The sequence below is a fragment of the Telmatherina bonti genome, assembly GCF_933228915.1.
Source record: "Telmatherina bonti genome assembly, chromosome: 22".
NCBI lineage: Eukaryota > Metazoa > Chordata > Actinopteri > Atheriniformes > Telmatherinidae > Telmatherina > Telmatherina bonti.
In genome coordinates, this window is record NC_136631.1 from 22478787 (window position 1) to 22498158 (window position 19372).

A 19372-nucleotide genomic window follows, 5' to 3' on the forward strand; every position below is an offset into this window, starting at 1 on the left:
AAGTGTTCAGGTTGGAAGTCCTTTTTTTTTTTTTTTTTTTTTGGAGGGGAATTCACAGGTTTTCCAGTCCATGAGATTACAATGAGAAGAACTTCTCGTGGATCTTACAAAGTGTTCCTCAAAATTTAAAGTATATAAGACCAAAATTAATGTAACAACAGCTTTTATTTTCTTTAATGGTTATCAATAAATCCCAGCACTTTTTGGGCAGAAATTTGGTTTCTTGTAAGAATATCTAGTTAGTGAATAACAAGAATATTTATTCACATCTGAAAGTGTCGCATTATTGAAACATGTGCCAGAAAAGAGATTTTCTGCTCCAAATGTTACAAATTAGAAGAGTTCAAGACATTAAAGATTTAAGGAACTGCATTTGTTCAGTAGTTATTCTGATCTGACAGTACTGAGTAGATTATTACAAGCTGGTTTATATTTATTACTCATCAGTCCATAGTATTCATTACAGCAATTTTTAAGCTGTTAAATGTCAGCCTGCAACTGAAGACCAGTGTAAGTGCTTTCATTTTTAATAGCATTTACACTGAGATGCTGTTACTTACAGCATGTGTACTGGAGTAGAAGGGTTTCTACATATCCATCACTGAGGTAACCTAATGCCTGGAGTAGGATGACGCATCCTATTCCATATTTATTAATGCATATTTGTTGCAGGCATGATTAGCATTGCAGCACTTAAAGAGTCTGATTTAGAAGAGCCCTTTCCCTGTGAATGAGGGTGTTCACTACATCACCTCTTGTGCAGGTCTGCAGTGCTCAGTCTGCTATTCAATAAACTTTCTTTTCTTTTTAATGATTTGGCTCCAAACAAACACTGATTGTCTCATCTGAGTCCTGAATTCTTGTGTTGCGTTGCTGCTGAGTGGACCTACAAAAGAAGAAAAAAAGAAGTGTGGAGCAAGTTTGGGCGTTTCAAGGCCATGGTCAAGATAGGATTTCTTCACCTCACAGTCATAAATAATTCACCTGAGCGGAGGCACACCAGAAAAAAGGATGTGTCAGGAGCAAAGGATCTAAAGAGGAAGAGCGGAGAACAAGGAAGAGGTTGGTGGAGTATGGAAGAGGTGGTGAGGAAACAACCAATAATCTCTGCTAGAGAAAGAGGTCAGTTTGAGAGATGTGTCAGCCTGCATGTGCATGTGTGTATGTTTATGTGCGTGGACGCATCCACATGGATTATATTAGTGCTTAAGTGGTTTTGCTATGAAATATTTTGCAGCATTACAAAGTCATTGCTACATACTTGTTTGAGATTTCTACTTTGTTTAGAATTCATTCCCAAACAAGCAGAGGAAGAACGTTAAAACGCATGACCGTAGAAAATAAGTCAAAGAGCTCCATATGGAAATCATCAGGGACGTTGCAGCCTGAGCCACAGTGTGGTGGGTGTGCAGCACTGCTGCTTAAGAGCTGAATCTGTTGCATCATTTTCATCACTGTCCTCCTCCTCCTCCTACTCACTGTCAGGCCCCGGCCCCGGACGCTATGCTCTGCCCCCTACAGTCGGATACGTCAACCATGATTTCACCAAGCCCAGCAGCCCTGCATACTCCTTTCACAGCCGCATGAGCAGTGCCCGTGAGTTTTTCGGATATAAATCTTTAAATCTCTCAGAAAGCTTTTGAATCCATCCCAGTTCTGGCTCCACAAGGATATGAACACTTAATACTCCTACTCAGATCCACATTAAAGTGTCTTACAGACCCCTAGAGAAGTCTTTATCTTTCTGGTGACTGCTTTGTGGAAGCATGAAAGTAAAGGGCTGCTTGTTTGCGGATTTCATTTCTGTAGTGGTCTCTGTAGACTCCAGCCCAGGACCAAGGTACCACATTGGTGCCAAGGTTACCCGTTTTGGCCGGATGGAGACGCCATCCTACTCCATTTCTGGCAGAGGAGGACATTTTGGGAAGAAAGGTGATAAATATGGGAAATTTTTCAGGTGGCTTGAACTTCTTGAGGTATGTAGACAGAACAGCTGGGTTATCTGGCCAGTTAGAGCACCCACAAGACATTGGTTCCACTGCTAGATGAAATATATTGGGCAAACACAGGCAATTAAAGTAAAGAAAAAGTGTCTCTAGTTTTAAGGACTAGACTAGGTTCCCCTCTGAAGAATTATATATTTATTCTCAGCGAATCTCTCCAGACAAGTTTCTGTTCATGTTTTCAGATGAACAGCTTCAGACTCCCGGACCAGGAGCCTACAGCCCGGAGAGAGCGCCACCTCTCAACACTCACCGCAGACCTCCATCCTACACGATCGGAGCCAGAACAAGATACCGATCAGTGGATGCTGTACCAGCACCCAACAGGTGAGGCCAGGAGGTCAGGCAGATTCACACTTTAGTCTTGAGAAGTGATAAGTGTTTCACGGACAATTCGGCATTTCCTTGACTTTTATTTTGTCAAATATTTTTTTATTCTTTACTTAAAAATGCGCTCTGTGTTATTTATTTAGTCTCACATTTGCCATCCTGCTACCTCAGGTTGGATACATACCAAATGTGTATAAATCTACAGCAGAAAATAGGTCACAACAAATACTCTGGCTCGCTTTCAAGCCTTCATTTGTTTTGCATAAATAACATAAATTGTGCTGTTGTTTCTATCTAGTACAGGAATTTCATTTGGCCCATAAGTTGTTATTGTTGTAGAGAATTATGCAGAAATCCTGAGAGTTCTGTCAGCTGATTCATTTCTCTTCTGAAAACAGTTCCAATGAGACCTATCCTCTGTCATATATCCTCTCAGATCTTCTCTTCTGTTTCTAAAGTGTGATATGTGTAAGACACAGAGACTCTACATGTTAATGTAAGTTTTTGTTTTTTTTAAATAAATTTTATTCTGTGTGGTAAAGAAAGAAAAAGGTGACCAAGGTACTGTTGAGGTACTGCATCTATGCAACACATGAGTGCGTTTGAACTTTTTCCATGCATTAGCCACTTTCAGTAAAGGCTTTTAAAATTTTAGACCTTAAAAGTGCCTTTGCCACTTTATTTTCCATTGCCACAATTATTACCCCTGTTTGAAGGTTTTTTACCCATTAACCAAAAAGCACAATTTTTTCTGTTGTTTTTTTATTTATTTTATTCCATTTTAAGATGAAGAACATGTTACAAACACACAGTTTTCATATACTTATCCTCAAAAAGTGTTACTGAATATAAAAAATAAACATATTTTCTCTTCTTTCTCATTACACATTATATTGATTTTAAAACTGTCTGAAGTCAGTCTTTCAGAAATAATAACCTTTTCCATTTTTTCCAGTCCTTTGCAAACCTTTCTTCATTTTTTAGCTTATCAGATTTGATTGTTTAAAGCAAAGTTTCTCCACCTTTGTGATTATGTTTTATTTTAATGCACTTTCACACATTTACTACATCTTTTGTGAGATTTCCTTCCCCAGTTCTGGCTCCCACTTTGCCAACGCATAAATCCTGTCCATGTAAAATCTTCCCACAACCGATAATTTAGCTTTGCCTAAAAAAAGGTGCAAATTCCCATCTCAACCAACCTCACTGCTGTTTATAAAGGCATATTCCTGCTTCTAAAGTAGGAAAACATGGGGATGACCCTGAGAGCGGAAGACAGTTATGTATTATTAGAAAGTGACAAATAGAATCAACCTAAATATTTGTGTCTTCAATCTTTTAGCTACAGTCTTCCCAACCTGCTGGGCCCTCAAGTGCCCCACAAACCCTCCAGTGCCAGTTACAGTTTTTCAGGCCGGAGGATGCTTGGCGCTCCTTCTGAAGATCTTGCCATGACTCCTGGACCGGGGAAGTACAACAGCACCAACCCAGACATCTACCGAAGCCGCCAACCCTCCTTCTCCATCCAGAGCCGGACTAGGAGACCCAGTTATTCCTCTGCTGTTCCAGGCCCAGGCGCGTACAGTCCAGAAAACATCCATATGCACCTTCCCAAACCCCCATCCTTCACTATGGGTATCAGACACTCTGAGTTCGTCATGCCACTTGTGGTGGATGTGACTGACTGACTATGTTGTAAAACTGCAATTAATGTTGTAGACGCCTTGTTTTTATTCAATAATATTCTTATTGTTTTCTCTCCAGAGATGCATGACTCAAATACAAAGGATAAAATAGAAACATAGAAAGAAAATAATAGTAATGGGAACATCAACTGCAATAAAAATATCAGTGCATTCCTTATAAATAAAACATTCATAACTCTGACTTGTATTGTTTTTGCTTTAAAAAAAAACAACAACAACAACAACAAAAAAAACTTACTTTACTGCTAGCTTAGTAGAAAATGATGCTATGGCTTTGTTTTTGGCATTGTGAATTTAAGTGGTGAACTCCAGTCACTGCACTGGCCCAGTCCCAGCAGCTCCTGAGCACACACCTGGAACTGGTATTCCCTGCCTGGCGTCAGTCCCTTCAGTTCAAACTTGGTGCTTTCAAAAGGACCCAGCTGAGGAAGAAAATACAATATATTCTTTTAAAATAAGATTTACCAGCTTAACATTAAGTGTATAAATAGAAAAGTTTTTTTGTCACTTATGAACGGATTAATCATAAAAATTCTAGAGAGCTTTTTTTGCAACACTTGCCTCTTGAAGGCACTTCTTTGACTAAATATGACTGGAATTATGCTTCCATGCACGTCTAATCTCTGTTGGTACTTTCAAATCAGTCAGTACATACAGCTGAATTATGTCACTAGAGAATAAACCACTAATAAAATTTCTAAAAAAAAAGTTTCATCATAATCTTACTCACAGTTTTAATTGTGAGCCATTTAACTTTTAACACTAAAAAGCTTCACCCGAATTCATTTAATGAAAAGTGCTTTATAAATAAAGTTTGATTTGAAATGAATTGAATGAAATATTCTGATGTTTTAAAGTGAAAGCAGACCCCTTAAACAGGGCTGCCAGCAGGATTCCACAGAAGAAGAGGAAATTTCTGAAACTTTTGAGGTTGATTTTAAAATGTAGGTAAATTTTGAAACTTCGTCACAAAGTGTGGTGTGAAATCTGTGGTTTTTGAATTACAAAGCTGTTGGTACACTTTTTCTCAGTGTGTGTGCAGAAGAAGTTTCCTTACATTGACAGACTTTGGGATGCCCCGGTTTTCCCACTGGTACAGAATGTAATACTTTAAGGGGAAGATATCTGGGCTTGCCCACGTCGCGGGGAGAGACCATTCCACCAATATTTTTTTGTTATTCTGAGATGAAACCCGGATGTCTACAGGTGGATCTGGTTTCACTGCAGACAGATTAACAGAAGAGTTTTAGCATAAACTACTTTATCATGTAAAGCAGAGTTGTGAACCTTTTTTTTCCCATGCATTCTGATATTGGTTTGTGATAAATACCAGTTCCTACCTATTTCCTCTAACATGAAACTTGTCAGATGAGAGCTGCTTCTGTCGGAGTAAACTGCTGTGACATTGATGATGTAGTCAGTTAGAAGTTTGAGGTTGGGCAAGTAGCAGCGCCAGAGCTGAAATAAAGGAAATATTAAGTCCTAACATATTATATTTATAGCTTTTTATACACTGCACACATCCTTTACTGGCATTCTTAATGTGTGTTTTTCAAATATAAATGAAAATAATAATAAATTATTTACAAAAACAAGCAGAAAAAAAAAAAGAAAAACAGTTAAATATTGATATATGTTAGAGTTTGTGGATTGCTAGGAGACCCAAATCCAGAGAAATAGTGGAAGCAGGCAGAAATTTGAACACGAGCTGACACACACTGTAAAAACAGTAGCAGGGAAACCAAGGCGAGAGGCAAAGCAAGGGGGCAAAAAAATCCACACAAGCAGACACAGCAGGTTCCACAAACAACCTGGAGCCAATCACAAGAACTTTTGTTTAATATCAGAATGGACCTAAAACCCACCACCGCCTTGACAGGGAAGCTTTTCTAAGCTTTTGTAAAACTGTTCAGTACTTATTGCGCAACATGCTGCTCTCAAAGATTTTTGACAACAAAAGAAATTAGGTGTCTGAACCATGAAACAGCCACTAAATGTCTTAGTTGAATGACAGCTTGGATTTGAACGGTCCTCATACTTATGCTGTTCATATTTTGACATCATCAGACCTAGAGGACATCTAACACATGACACATTACAAACATGACCATGCTACACCCACCACTGCTGCGAGCTTTTGTTTTAATAAATTACCTTTGCATGATTCTGTTTATTTGTCCTGCATGTGGTATACACGTAGTATCAGTGTTGCATGAACTTTTAACTTTTTACAGTAAAACAGACAGCCCGAAGAGATGAGCAAACAACAAATATATGTTGGGGAGGAGTTTAGATCTCATGCTCAACATTAGGGTAATTCCCAGTTTCACCAGTATGTCATTATTACGGTTATTCTTGACCATAGTTTTGTTGAAGTGTTTATCTCACACTCACAAGACAAACTTACAGCTGACTGGAATTCTGTCGCAACTTTTACAGATTAGGGTGGGTGATGGTGATGGTGGTGGGGGGGATTTTCCAGTCCACTCTACACTTGAGTCAACAAAACTATCAGGTGTAATTTGTGTTTGGTTTCATTTCAGTCAAAACCAGCTTGTGTGCATTCTGGAAACCCCTCCCCACTCCCAGTCTACTGCAGATGTGTTGTCCACAGAACCATGATAAGATACCTTGTCAGCGGCTGATGATGACACAGCAGTCGGAGCAGAAGACGACCCGGGCGGGATGAGTTGACAGCTGTTGGTGTTTGCCTGTCTGTGTCTCTCGCTATTAAACAGAAACATTGACATGAAAAGAAATGACACTCGTTAAAATGGGGGTCAGTGTGTGATTGTAACAGCACGTAGTTGAGAGATTTACCTGTAGGTGGCGATGTAGTGTATTGGAGGAGAAAGGGAAGGTTCAGGCCAGGAGCAAAGTGTTACATTCGGATAGATGGAGCAGAGACAGCTCACTGAGGGAGTGGAGGGTGGATCTGGTAGGAGAAATAATGTTTCATCATTTACAGAGCTTAACTTAAAATCTGCTTGCTTTTACATAAAAAACATGATAGAATCCAAATTCATGCTTGATTGTTTTAATGAAATAATTCAATTTATCTATGAATTCATCACCTATTTGCTTTGCATCGTCACAAAAAATCACTTTCAGTTCAGTATATTTATATAGTACGGATCCATAGTAAGTTATTTTGTGGATGTACACAGGTATATCATCAAAGTTTATTTCAATCCAGTTCAGTTTAGTACAAATTTAAATCGCAAAATATTCATGGAAGCTGAAAACTTAAACATTGAAAAAATAAAAACACATTAAATAGAATAAAATATCTGCATAAACCAATCTGCAGCTTCATTTAATACAGGTAGCCTCATTTACTAGACTTTTTTTTTTTTTTTTTTTTGTAATTTTTTTTTTCTCTTTTAAGAGGAAAATATTTTTTCATTCAGTTTCAGTTTATTTTGACAAATTTTCAGTCCCAGTTTTGTAGAAGTGATGCTCACTTCAGGCACTTGAGGTTAGCCCCATCTCTAAAACTAACACAAATTAACCTTCAAAGTTACAGTATCCAAACTTGTAGTGCCGCAACTCACAGAAGCTTCCAGGGTTACCGACCTACTGCATATGATAAAACATGTCTCTTCACATGGAAGCTGTGGGTGTATCCCACTCTGACTGGTACTCACCCCCTGATGTTGCACTTGCTCTGAGAAGGTCCATCGTGTGACTTCCCAGGACACACAACAGGAGCACAACAGTGAAACACAACCTGCCAAACATCCCAGCTTGCAGTGCCTCGGAGGAGGACTTAACACAAAACGTGTCTAAACAGCTTAATAAACGTAGCAGCGCACCTGACACAGGTTAGAGGCTCTCTGCTGTCTTCTTTCTCTGAGTTAAGGTCTATTTCATTCTATGTGTGAAAGTTCAGGGATAACAACGTGTAAGTTAACCCGGTCAAAGTTCCTCTCTGTCTGAGTCGCAGCTCATCAGCGCTTTAAAGAGCACTGTGTCAAATGAAAGAGGAACCATCTAAACCTCTAGAAATCACCTCACCACTGATGTGTCACATTTCTTGATGTCATCAACAAAAACTTTGAGTCTTTCTTGCTTTGTTTGCTAAATTAAGAACAAAGGTTTTTCTTTAGAGGACTCACGTGATACATAGATTATTTTCACAAATGCATAAAAAAATGAATCAGTGAAGCTGATGCAGTTTTAATTCACTGATGTATGTAAAAGAAATTTAAAACATCTACTGGTCTGATCCTGCTGCAGAGTCCAGGTATTTATTTACATTCCAGTCTCTCAGAGATTTTCTTGACTGTCTCTGTGAGGCCACAATAGTCTTTTGGAGCTCCATCTTTTGGAGAGGGAAGCGCTGTTGAGGTTCAAACCCGCAGCTGAAGCCCCATCTTTGGGCATGTTTATACTATGAATTGCCCCGCTGGAGGTCCGCAGGGAGGTGAAAGCCTTGCTGATCCAGCTGTTCTTCGCCTCTTGGAGATCATTAGCTAGGAGTCCCTTCTGGTGCTCCAAGTCCTGCAGGACGATCACACAGCTTTCTAAAAAATCATTTTTAGGACTGCTTTGCAATGTAAATTTTCTTTTTTGTTTCCTTAATTATTTCAACCCCACCGATGCTAAAAAGAAAGTTATAGTAAAGAGTTATTTTTAACAACCAGCATGTTAGTAACACAAAATTGATTGTAATAATGGGTTGCAGTGTTTCATTCAATGTGTTATTACAACTCAATTAATTATTCCTTTGGTGTTGTGGTATAATCTTACTTTTTCTTTAATGCGTTACTGAACTGCATCCTATCAGGGTATGAAATGTCTTTAGAGAGTACAACAGCACAAAAGCAAGTAAAATGACTATACAAGCTGAGACAAATATTTTCATGTGTATAAGAGACTACCTTACAAAAGGAGTTCTCCCACCCACCATCTTTTTCTCCCCATTCTGTAATGTAAGACTTTGAGTGTTCCTGTCTAAATAGTTAGGTAGATTGCTAAATCATGTCTGATATCCATCCATCCACGTTCTTAACCGCTTAGTCCGTTTCAGGGTCGTGGGAAGCTGGAGCCTATCACAGGAATCATTGGACGAGAGGTGCGGTACACCCTGGACAAAGTGGTGTACTATATACATTCTACTATTTATGTTTCTATTTGACAGTCATTCCACTACTGCCTGTTCTGACTGTCAACATGACTTTTTTTGTTAAAAAGATATGACTCCACATTCATGTATTTTTCTCTTGTCTAATGTATTTATGTGCTTTTTCTTTGTAGTTTTTGTTGGTTTTCTGTTGTTAGTATATGTGTAAATGTGCGTTCCTTTTAAATGGAAATAAAAATGGTCACAAAAAAAGTATTCTTTGGCAGAACACTGTAATGTTTTAGTTGTTTCTGCCTTTAAATAATTTCCAGGCCGTCTTTTTATCTACATAAGGTGCACAAATTAACTTTAATAGCACCAAACATTAAAAAAAATAAGCTTACTTCATACATGCAGATCTTTATACAAGTGACTCATAGTAGTGTATACTCATATATAAAGTATTCCAAAGTACTTTAAGTTGTTAATCCAGGTGTTTGATAATAAAGTATCTTATTTTTGAAAGGACGACAAGCTGTGTGACCATTTGCTGTAAATTTCTGCTATTTCTTCCCAAATGTAATTTCTTCATTACTTCTGCTTTTTAGTGCTGACAAACACACATCAGTCAAACTTGCTTGTATTATCTGTATCCATAGACATTTGCTTTATAAGAATCCTCCAAGTCAACAAAGAGGGGATTTTAGGAATCAAGGTTTTTGCCAGGAAATTAGTTACATGTCTGCAACTCTTTATATCACTCTGTGAAGGCTCTCTGGTAGAGAAGCTAAATGACATTACCAAACACTTCCATCAGTTTTGTTACTAACTAGCTGGCTTTATTTTACCTGCATGTACAGATCCTCTGATAATCCTCTGATTCTCTCACCTGGATCTTACACTTGGCTTCCACCATTTGCAGTTTTGTCTGGGCCAGCTCCTGTTCCAGCTCCCTAATCTGAACCCTGAGGGACTCCTTCTCTGGGTCCTCCCTCCTCTGATTTTCCTGTGTGGGACCTCCTTTGTTCTCTTCTCTGTGTGGCTCAAGCACTTCTAGTCCTTCTGTTTGCACTGCTGTTTCAGAGTTGGAATCTGAAGTGATTGATTCGGCAATGTGTTGGCAGCAGGAACAAGCTTTCATTGCACTCTGCAAGATGGAAAGAGCATCAGAGGTCGTAAAATGAAGATGATCAGATGATGATGCACCAGACTTTATAAATGCCATCACTGTTTCAACCCTTTATAAAATCTTATTTTACTTTGAGTGACTCGAGCTCCTCTCTATGGGTGGCCTGCTGTCTCTCCAGGCGGAGAGTCAGCTGAGAGCAGATCTTTGGAAAAAAAAAAGAGCATCTGATTTTAAAGTCACTCTGCAAAACCATCCTCTTATCTTTACAGAGTTGTGCTCATGTCTCATTGTGCTTGTATGAAATCATGTTGCTATCTTATCACTGTACCTGTTTGTAGTCTGAGATGATACCAGATGACCTTTTAATCTCCTGCTCTGCTTTTTCCAATTCTCTCCGAAACACTTCCTTAAGCTGCAAGAAGTGGAAATAACTTCACTTGCATCTCATTAAATATTAACAGCTGGAATTACTGGAAGGTGCTCATATAAAGATCTTTATTGTTACCATGGCAGCTTCTTCTTCTTTGCCTCTTTTTTCATCTTCTGTGGCCTGCAGTCGATGCCTGCTCTGTAGAAGGTCTTTGCTCAGCTCGTCCACTCTGTCTTCTGCCTGCAAAAAAACACAGCAAGTTTGCTTATCATTCTGTCTTTCTGGTTCTGCGATGCCTGAAAATATGTCCAGTCTGGGTCGTACGGTACCAGAAGCTGATTTAATGTTTCCAATTGTAATAAAATCTGAATGAATAGCTGACATGAAGAGATGTGATAGGGGTTTTAATTTTGGTCATCTCCTTCATGCTTCTTCCTCTTTTCTGAAAAGTGGTTATTAATAGTACCTTGTCCAGAGCGTTCCTCAGAGCGATCTTGCTGGTGATCAGTCTGTGGGCCAGATTGTCATTTTCCTGCTCCAGTCGGAGGCTGATCTGCTGAAGATGACGGTTTTCTTTCTGCAAACCAGAAAAAAGTAAAATTAAAAAATAAATAATAAATATATATCTATATACACATCTACACATCCACACATGTATATATACACACACATATATATGTATATATATATATATATATATATATATATATATATATATATATATATATATATATATATATATATATATATATATATATATATATATATATATATAGATATAGATATATATATAGATATAGATATAGATATATATATATAGATATAGATATAGATATAGATATATATATATAGATATAGATATAGATATATATATATATATATATATATATATAGATATATATATATATCTATATATATATATGGTAGCTAAAGAATGGAAATTCCTTGAGAAGAAGAGGAAAATAAGTGATTTCTGACCAAGTATTTGTCCAAAGGGTCTTCTTCATCTGTCATTATTTGAAGCCGGCTTTCTCTCAGTTTAGCCTTCTTTGTCGGGACCTGAGGGAAGAGAGACAGGGCTTATTGAATCACATATTGGTGTGGAAGAACTGCGATATTTGACTGAGCTGAAGAAAGCTATCTCCGCTGAACAGATGTGTAGGATGTAAGATAAGCTTGACAAATCAAGAACATGCCTCAGAAACAGATCCAGATAGAGATAAATCAAGATAAGATAAAGCCGAGTACATGTGGAAATGGTAATCTACAACACATAAATAAAGGAGGGAAAGGATTTTTTAAAAAAGCATGAAATGGATTACTATATCTCTAATATCTAAAATGAACAATCAGAATTCGCTTCACTGTATCTCAAGTCTTGCTTGGGCCTGCATGGCCAGTCAGCATGAGAGCTTGCAAGGAATGTAAAAGAAAGGCTGGCTAAATTGAATAAATGTGTTTTTTCTTCAATTCAAGCACTGAAGATTGTCATTTATGGGAATAATTTGTTACTTATAGGCCCACCTTTAAAATGTGAAATGGTTTTGGTGAAGTCAACAATAATTAAATGTGCATCTGCTTCAGTGGTGCAATAAATTGCAAGGTCATTTCAGTTCAAAGCTCCTTCAGACTGGAACAAGTTACTTACTTAAGATCCTTAAGATCGTTTGGTTTATTTAAGTCATCTTTATCTGTTCATCTTAAAACTCCTTGTCAATGTTTCTAGTTTTATTACATTATTCTGTGCGAGATCGAATAACATACTCCTTTTTGAAGAATTCATTTATTTATCATCGTATTTATTTATTTTTTGTTGTCATTATTGTAATGCTGTTCCACTGTAATCCCCAGGAATATCATTATGTTGTGTTGTGGGGAATCCGATGAAGTAAACAAGAAGAAAGGAGAAGAAAAGGAAAGAAAAAATATTAATTAATAAAAATAATAATAATAATTACTAAAAATAATTAGTAAACCTCATTTATTCTCATATTTCTCTTTACATTATTGCCCTTTTATTTTTTTTCTCTTTTCCAATTCTGTGACATATTCAATAACCACTGATTCTGACATCCCCTGTTGTGTCTCCTGTAATTGTTGATAATGATGTATTGTTTTATGTTTTAGGACCCCCTCGAAAACGAGATGGTACATCTCAAGGGGCATTCCATAAAATAAATTTCTCTAAATAAATGCAATATTTTAACAGACATTTAAGCCTTCAAGAAGTATGACGTAACATGAAGCAGAAATAGCCAAGCAAAGGTAATACAAAGCTGCTAATTTATACAAATTTATGTTCAACATGTCTTTATAATAAAAGGTTAGCTAGTGATGATAAAAATATGCTGTTCTCAAGCCAAAATATAGTTTCAGTTGTATGTATGCAACAGTGAGCCTTACTGTGAATGTAGGTCCTGTTTCAGCCACCAGACAGGCAAAGACCTCCTCCTCGCTCATCTGATCAAAAACATGGCCATCGTAGGCCATCGTCATGGACACATCTTCCATCATTGTGCCCAAATATGCAGCCACAAGGGCTTCTCCCACTCACACACACAGACAGACAAGCAATCGCAGTAATGTTAAACCTTCAAATCCAACCAGAGAGGCCAAGAAAAATCCACCTGAGAACAAAAAAAATGTCACTCCTGAGGGTGTTCAGAGATGAAGTTGCCTTGTTTGTAACAGGCAGTGACAAAAAGGTTGGTCCAGCATGAGAGCGCAAGCAGGAAATATCAGGATAAAGTCCAGGTTGCCCACAAATAAGGAAACTGCTTATAGTCCAAAGGTGAGCATATGAGTGCTATAACTCGACAGTGTGCACACAGTGGCACCTAACAACAAGTAGACTCACACAATGTCAGATGAAGCCCTGTAGTGTCCTGAGTGTGTGTGTCCCAGGTGTTTGAACGCTAACAGGTTCAGCAGGGTTTATGCGACCTGCGAGAATGTGAAAGAAATACATCTTTGAACACACCCTCAGCTGTGCTTACACTTATCATCACCTCGCCCGTCTCCTTCCCTGAAACGCACACAAGCACGTGTTTATGACCCGAAAATCCTAAATAAATCAAGCCAGCTGTTTGACAGTGATTTATGTCGTGATAACCAGCTAACGTGCTAGTTTTTTGTTTTATCTTACCATTTTTTAATTATCAGCCTTTCCTCAATTTTTCTTTCATTCACACTCACACAAAAAACAGCAAACCTGCCAGACATGCAGGCTCAACACTACATATGCGTGCGAGGCGTAAATCATGGTATTTGTGATATTTCACCCCAGGGTGTTGGTGCTGCAGTTATTGTCATATGCTATGCAGGCTGATGGGGAAGCAAACAGGTCCAGCAGGTAAAGCAGGGATTACAAGAAGAGAAGAAAGCAGTATAACAAGGAGGATTGTCCTCCTCTATCCATATAGGACGCCCACTTTTTAACACATACTTCCAGTATCCCTTTCATGTGATGATTCAGTTTCTCCTCATTTCTCCCTGAGCTGTAAAATCAGTCATCTAAGTTTTTTTTTTTTTCCCCCACATGAAATGACGAATCAGTTTCAGGTCTTTCTCTAAGTTTCACTTCACTTCCTTTAACTTCAGTGACACTGCTTTTCACTTCTTTTTGATATTTCACAAGTTTTCATTGTGCTCCATTTTTTCTTTGTTTTTTCAACCCCCCCCACCCCCCCACCCCCCTTTCCGCGCACACACTGTGTGTCTGCTTTCCTTTTCTCATCATAGAAACCATGATTTCAACACCCAGCATCTTCTGTCTGAGTCACTGGAAGAAAACACACGAAAGAGAATCCCAGGCAGACATACAAACATTTATTCCTCCTCAAAAATGGGAACATGTTGTGAAATACTGTGGGTATTTTTTTTTTTACTGTTTCAGGGTGTACCAAATCTTATTCTAGCAATACAGTTTAAGGCTATGAAAGCAAATAAAAGGTAGCAAAAAAACAAAAAGAAAAAACTAAAAGTGTACAGTTCAGTACACGTGATGCACGTAAACAAGTGAACACAAAAACTAAGCCTATTAGTTCATATTAGTTGAATCAATATATTAGCTATTTAGGAGTGAACTAGGATGCTGAGTGAACCTATAACTTAACAAATAACATTTTACATTTATGACCGAATACGTTCTCCTGAGTGAGTATGGAATGCGAAGATGATGATGAAGATCAGTGGAAACAATGTGTTTTGATAATATAGTAAATAAATATCTTAAATAACTGACTTGAAATGGCAACAAGATTATTTTAGTTTTACACTCTCACATTTGGCATGACTTCTGGATGTTTTAAAAGATAATATTCTTTGAAAAGAAAAAAAAGAAGACTCTTTTTAGGTCCGCTAAAATGGAAGACAATAAGGAAAAAAAACAAATCATTCACTAAATTACACCTAAACCCAGACATCCCTAACAAAAACTTACAATACTCATTATAAATATATATATATATATATATATCCAGGCATATACTTTGTAACATCACTCCATCTGTACTGTAGAAGATAGGATGGCTTTCATATCAATAAAATATATAATGATGCATAATCTTCCCCTTGCAAGTTTAAAATCCAAGTTTCTCTTTTTCCCCATTCTGATTCAGTAAGTCAGTAAATTAAATCTATCAGCGCTCATCAAGGACGCCGGAGAACAATTGTCCTTGTACTGCTCTGATTAGTTATTACAGAAAAGAGCAGTGGCAACATAACACTGTAGCTGACAGTAACGTGACTCTTTCAGCTAACTGGAGGCTGCAAACATTTACTCCTGATAGAAAAAACTGTTAGCCCTCATGTACTGTAAGCTGGAGGGTGAATAGGGGTGGGTTCACAACGGCATTTGACCAGCTAACACCAGAATGGGGGTAAAAGTGAAGAACAACAGAAACTACAAGAATGGTGACATAAGGGGAAGTCCTTTGTAAATTTTGTAAGTGGAAACGAGACGTTAGATCAGCTGTTGCTCAATTATTCCTCTCTGCGATGAGACTGGATAACCCAATTTGCATGTTAAAAGTTTTGGGGGGGGGGGGGGGGGGATGTCAGAGAGTAAAAGCAAGAGAGAGGAGTTTCTGTGGCTACTTGTGATCTCATCTGCGTAGCCTGAAACTAATCACTTTAAACTTATCTGAACATGTTTTCAGAAGAACGCCACACTATTTATTTTTTTAATCTGCTGGTAAGTGTGGCACGGTTCATGGTTTATCTCCATAATGGCATTTACAGGCTGCAGCCCTCCTCCAGATAATTTGCTCACCTTGAATATTTAGGTATCTTGCATTACCTATGAAGGTCCCAGATGTCCTGTAGAATTGCCGCATCTTAACATTTCAATTTTGATCAGTGATTTAGAAAATAAGGAGGTGAGGCAAGGGCATAAAAATCTTTGAAATACTTTTCCAAAGGTTTGCAAAAAGATGTGAGTTGTTTAGTTGCAGCTGCAAGGAAGCAGTCATACCGCCCACACAACAAATACTTTGAGGTAAAAAAAAAAAAAAAAAGACTATATCATGGAATTTCCATGAATAGTGTGTGTCTGACTTATCTTTGTGTGGCACAAGTTGAAGTTCTAGTTGAGTCGTGTATTGTTTCCCTGCGGATCCAATGCTGTCCATGATGCAGATCTTGTGGATTGCAGCTGGAACTGCTGCCCAAGCAGAGGTCCGAGTGTGCTGACTTTATGGGTCACTTCCTTGTATGAATGATTGTTGTTTATTCTGTGATGGCATCGTGTGCAGTGATGTGAGTGTGTGTTATTGTGCTGCATCTTAATGAATGATCTAAATTAAATTCTGAAAAAAAGGACACGGGCAGGATGTGTTAGTCAATGTGAGCTGTGAGAAAAAAGTCAGACGTCGGTGCTGTAGGGGCGCGGTGGGGGAGGAAACTCGTCTGTAGGGTTGTAATAAGTCACAGGGGAGGAGCTCTGTCGGTTGACTGACAGAGGAAGAGAAACAGAGGGGTTCTCGTAGTAGGTGTGGAAGCCCAGGCGCTCCCCTCCGTTATGCATGTTGTCTGTGAGTCTAGAGCGGACGGGGTACGGCGAACAGGTGGGGCAGTGGTTGTGGTGAGAAGTCGTTTCAAGCTGATCCAGAGAGACCGGGGTGATGGCAGTGCCGTCCATGGCGAGGGCATTGCAAGCATTGCAGGGGAAGTGAGAGAGAGGATCAGCTCCTGCCACAGAGCCCACATCCACCTCCGAATCATTTTTCTTACAGCAGTAATACTGCAGGAGGTCAACAAGGAGAGAGCAGATGAGAGCAGAGTTAGTTTTGAAGTCATATTTCATGTTCGGCAAGACTCTGTTTGCAGGAATGCAAAGACTGATGGTTACTTGTAAACTCAAGTACATTGAATGCATTTTGCAAAACATAATCTGTGTAAAAATTGACTTTATGGGCAGTTTGCACAGAGAAAAAAAATAATGTACTCATTAAATAAAGCATTAAGATTACAAAATTATCCAGTATATATGTGAAAGATAACACAGATAACATGTCTTTGGGGATAGCAGATTTGTCACCTTCTGAAACTATGTTAATTCCTTGTGCTTTCATCGAAAAAAACTTTATATTTTCCCAAATATTTCACAGATTTCGAAACTAATTTACCTAAATATTCACAGTTGTTTGAAGAATATAAATATTCTGTCTCCTTCCAATAACTGAGAAAGATCTATGTCCACAGTCTTACCTGGAGTCTACAGTAACAGAGCACTGCTACGATGCACAGCAGTATCACCCCGGCGAGAATTCCTCCAGTTATGACAATAGTTCCTGCGGACATTCGACTAGCTCTCCATCAAACCCTTCAGAGGTGGCAATGCAGACACACGGAGAAAATGGAGAATAGAAAGAGGGAAAGTGACACTAAGGATTTATTGCTGCAGAATTTGCAGTACATTTATGTTCAACAAAGGATCCTAAGATATTAAAAAAAAGAAAAAAAAAAGGCTGAATATTTATTAACATTGTGATGTTACAATGATCAATTAAGTATGTTGTAGCTAGCAGCTTATTAAACTGATGGGTTGTCTTAAAACTGACAAACCTGCAGTACAGCATTAATATGCCAAAACAATAATACTGAAACTCAGTAGGGTGGGTAAAACACCATTCATCCAAAACATGCTCTTATTTACTGTTTTGATTATGTTGGAGCTGTACTTTAAAATCTCCAGAGGGTGCTTTGCTGGAATGAAACTTGTTTACTGTGCAAGTCATACTGTAAGATTAATATGTCCAATCACAGCCTTTCGTGAAATTTTAAGCTCTCTGTTGTGCCCTGATTGGTTGGTCCATGTCTGACCCACAAAAAAGAAATCATTAAATATATTGAATATGGACTTATTGCACAGAGTACAAAATTAACTTTGTTTCCTGGTTTAAAAAATTTAGCAGCAACACAAATTTCATAAAATCGATTGCTCTACTTCTCGCAGCAGGACATACTTGTAAATGAAGCGAGAAAAAATTACAGTAATTAAATTTGTTCATTATTTTAATTTAGCTAAACATCTATCGGGTTGATTTAAAGTCAACAAACAAAAAGCAGAGAATGTGTTTGTGTCTTCTATAGGCCTTTTGCTAGCCATCAGTAGTGTTTGGTTTTAGCTCGGAGATGTAAACTTACATTAGAAGACAGTGGGAGATGCAGAGATGGAGGAATATGAGAGGGAGGGAAACCATGACGGGACAGTCGAGTATAACTCTCAAAGCCACCTCTAACGGAAACTCCTGCAGGAATAAAAGGCGTTTTGTCAAAAGTGCTAAGAATAGCTTAAAAATTAAGTTCTACAGCTACACTTTAACATGCATTTTTAATCAAGTAATTGCTTAACTTGAAGCTTTGGGCCTTCATTGCCTGATTGTAAACTGAGCTAAAACTTGATAAAAAAAACTCTTTTATAATGTTATTAAAGAGACCAAAAAGACAGAAGCAAAAATATTTTCATATTGAGAAGGACTCATAAAAGTATACATATATAGCAGATTGTTAGCTCATACTCATTTCTAAATATCTAAGAAGAGCAATTGTGAGAAAATGCTGAATTTTTGAAGTGCTTAGATTGAGAAACACTGTTATTGAGAATGGATTAGCATGCTGAATGCTGCACCCACCTACAGTGCAAACCAGCCACGGGGCACTACATGTTAGCCACGCATATGTGTGGTACAGTTTCAGCATACTAAATCTGACAAGTACACACCACTGCTGCCTTTTAGGCCTACTGTGACTGATTCAAAAGCCCCAATCAAAGCTGCCTGGATAATTGCAGTTCTGAAATCTCCTGGACAGCACACACACACACACACACATAAAGATGCATTTATTATAACATCAAGAAAGAATATGGATGTATTCACAACTGTTTTATAATAGCGCTGCTGGGATTCAAAACGGCTGCTGGTTTATCCATCTTTGCAGGTAAATAATCTTGAACAAATAGCTTTGATTGGTGTGAAGTCACATGGGGGCAAAAATATGGTGAAAATGAAAAGAAATTAACACTTCAAAACACAGAAAATGCACACTAGGTTCATAGAGACTCTGATGATGTCACAGCATTAAACAAGCTGAGTACAACATTTGTAAAGTATGATAAATAATTTTTTTTATTCAATCAAATAAACACCAAACCAGAATGACCCATCACATCTGAGTGTGAGATTAGTTGAAGGGAAAGCTTCATTTTGAGTGCTGCCATCTCTGTAATTATAACTCCAAACAACTTCATTCTATTGCCCAAGCTGA

At 38.0% G+C, this 19372-nt stretch overlaps 4 protein-coding genes across 4 annotated transcripts; 1 reads left to right on the plus strand and 3 right to left on the minus strand.

The window, feature by feature from the left end:
• Window positions 1–1073: 1073 nt before the first annotated feature.
• Window positions 1074–4091, plus strand: odf3l2a (outer dense fiber of sperm tails 3-like 2a; the record flags this gene model as incomplete). The annotated part of the gene is made up of 5 exons (XM_079262510.1): window positions 1074–1122; window positions 1486–1596; window positions 1810–1932; window positions 2189–2330; window positions 3676–4091. 5 exons carry the CDS (start codon window positions 1074–1076, stop codon window positions 4019–4021), a joined length of 771 nt encoding a protein of 256 aa, XP_079118636.1. The 3' UTR covers window positions 4022–4091.
• A 214-nt stretch (window positions 4092–4305) lies between these two features.
• ebi3 (Epstein-Barr virus induced 3) lies at window positions 4306–7720 on the minus strand (the record flags this gene model as incomplete). The annotated part of the gene is made up of 6 exons (XM_079261628.1): window positions 4306–4461; window positions 5097–5260; window positions 5380–5497; window positions 6670–6766; window positions 6860–6974; window positions 7687–7720. The coding sequence occupies 6 exons, from the start codon at window positions 7718–7720 to the stop codon at window positions 4306–4308; spliced, it is 684 nt and encodes a 227-aa protein (XP_079117754.1).
• Window positions 7721–8308: 588 nt separating this feature from the next.
• On the minus strand, window positions 8309–13117 carry LOC306772214 (rab GTPase-activating protein 1-like; the record flags this gene model as incomplete). Its single annotated transcript, XM_079261629.1, has 8 exons — window positions 8309–8542; window positions 9994–10251; window positions 10364–10435; window positions 10562–10645; window positions 10739–10843; window positions 11070–11180; window positions 11582–11662; window positions 13007–13117. 8 exons carry the CDS (start codon window positions 13115–13117, stop codon window positions 8309–8311), a joined length of 1056 nt encoding a protein of 351 aa, XP_079117755.1.
• Window positions 13118–16466: 3349 nt separating this feature from the next.
• Window positions 16467–17404, minus strand: LOC306772402 (protein FAM163A-like; the record flags this gene model as incomplete). Its single annotated transcript, XM_079261853.1, has 2 exons — window positions 16467–16844; window positions 17312–17404. 2 exons carry the CDS (start codon window positions 17402–17404, stop codon window positions 16467–16469), a joined length of 471 nt encoding a protein of 156 aa, XP_079117979.1.
• Window positions 17405–19372: the final 1968 nt, after the last annotated feature.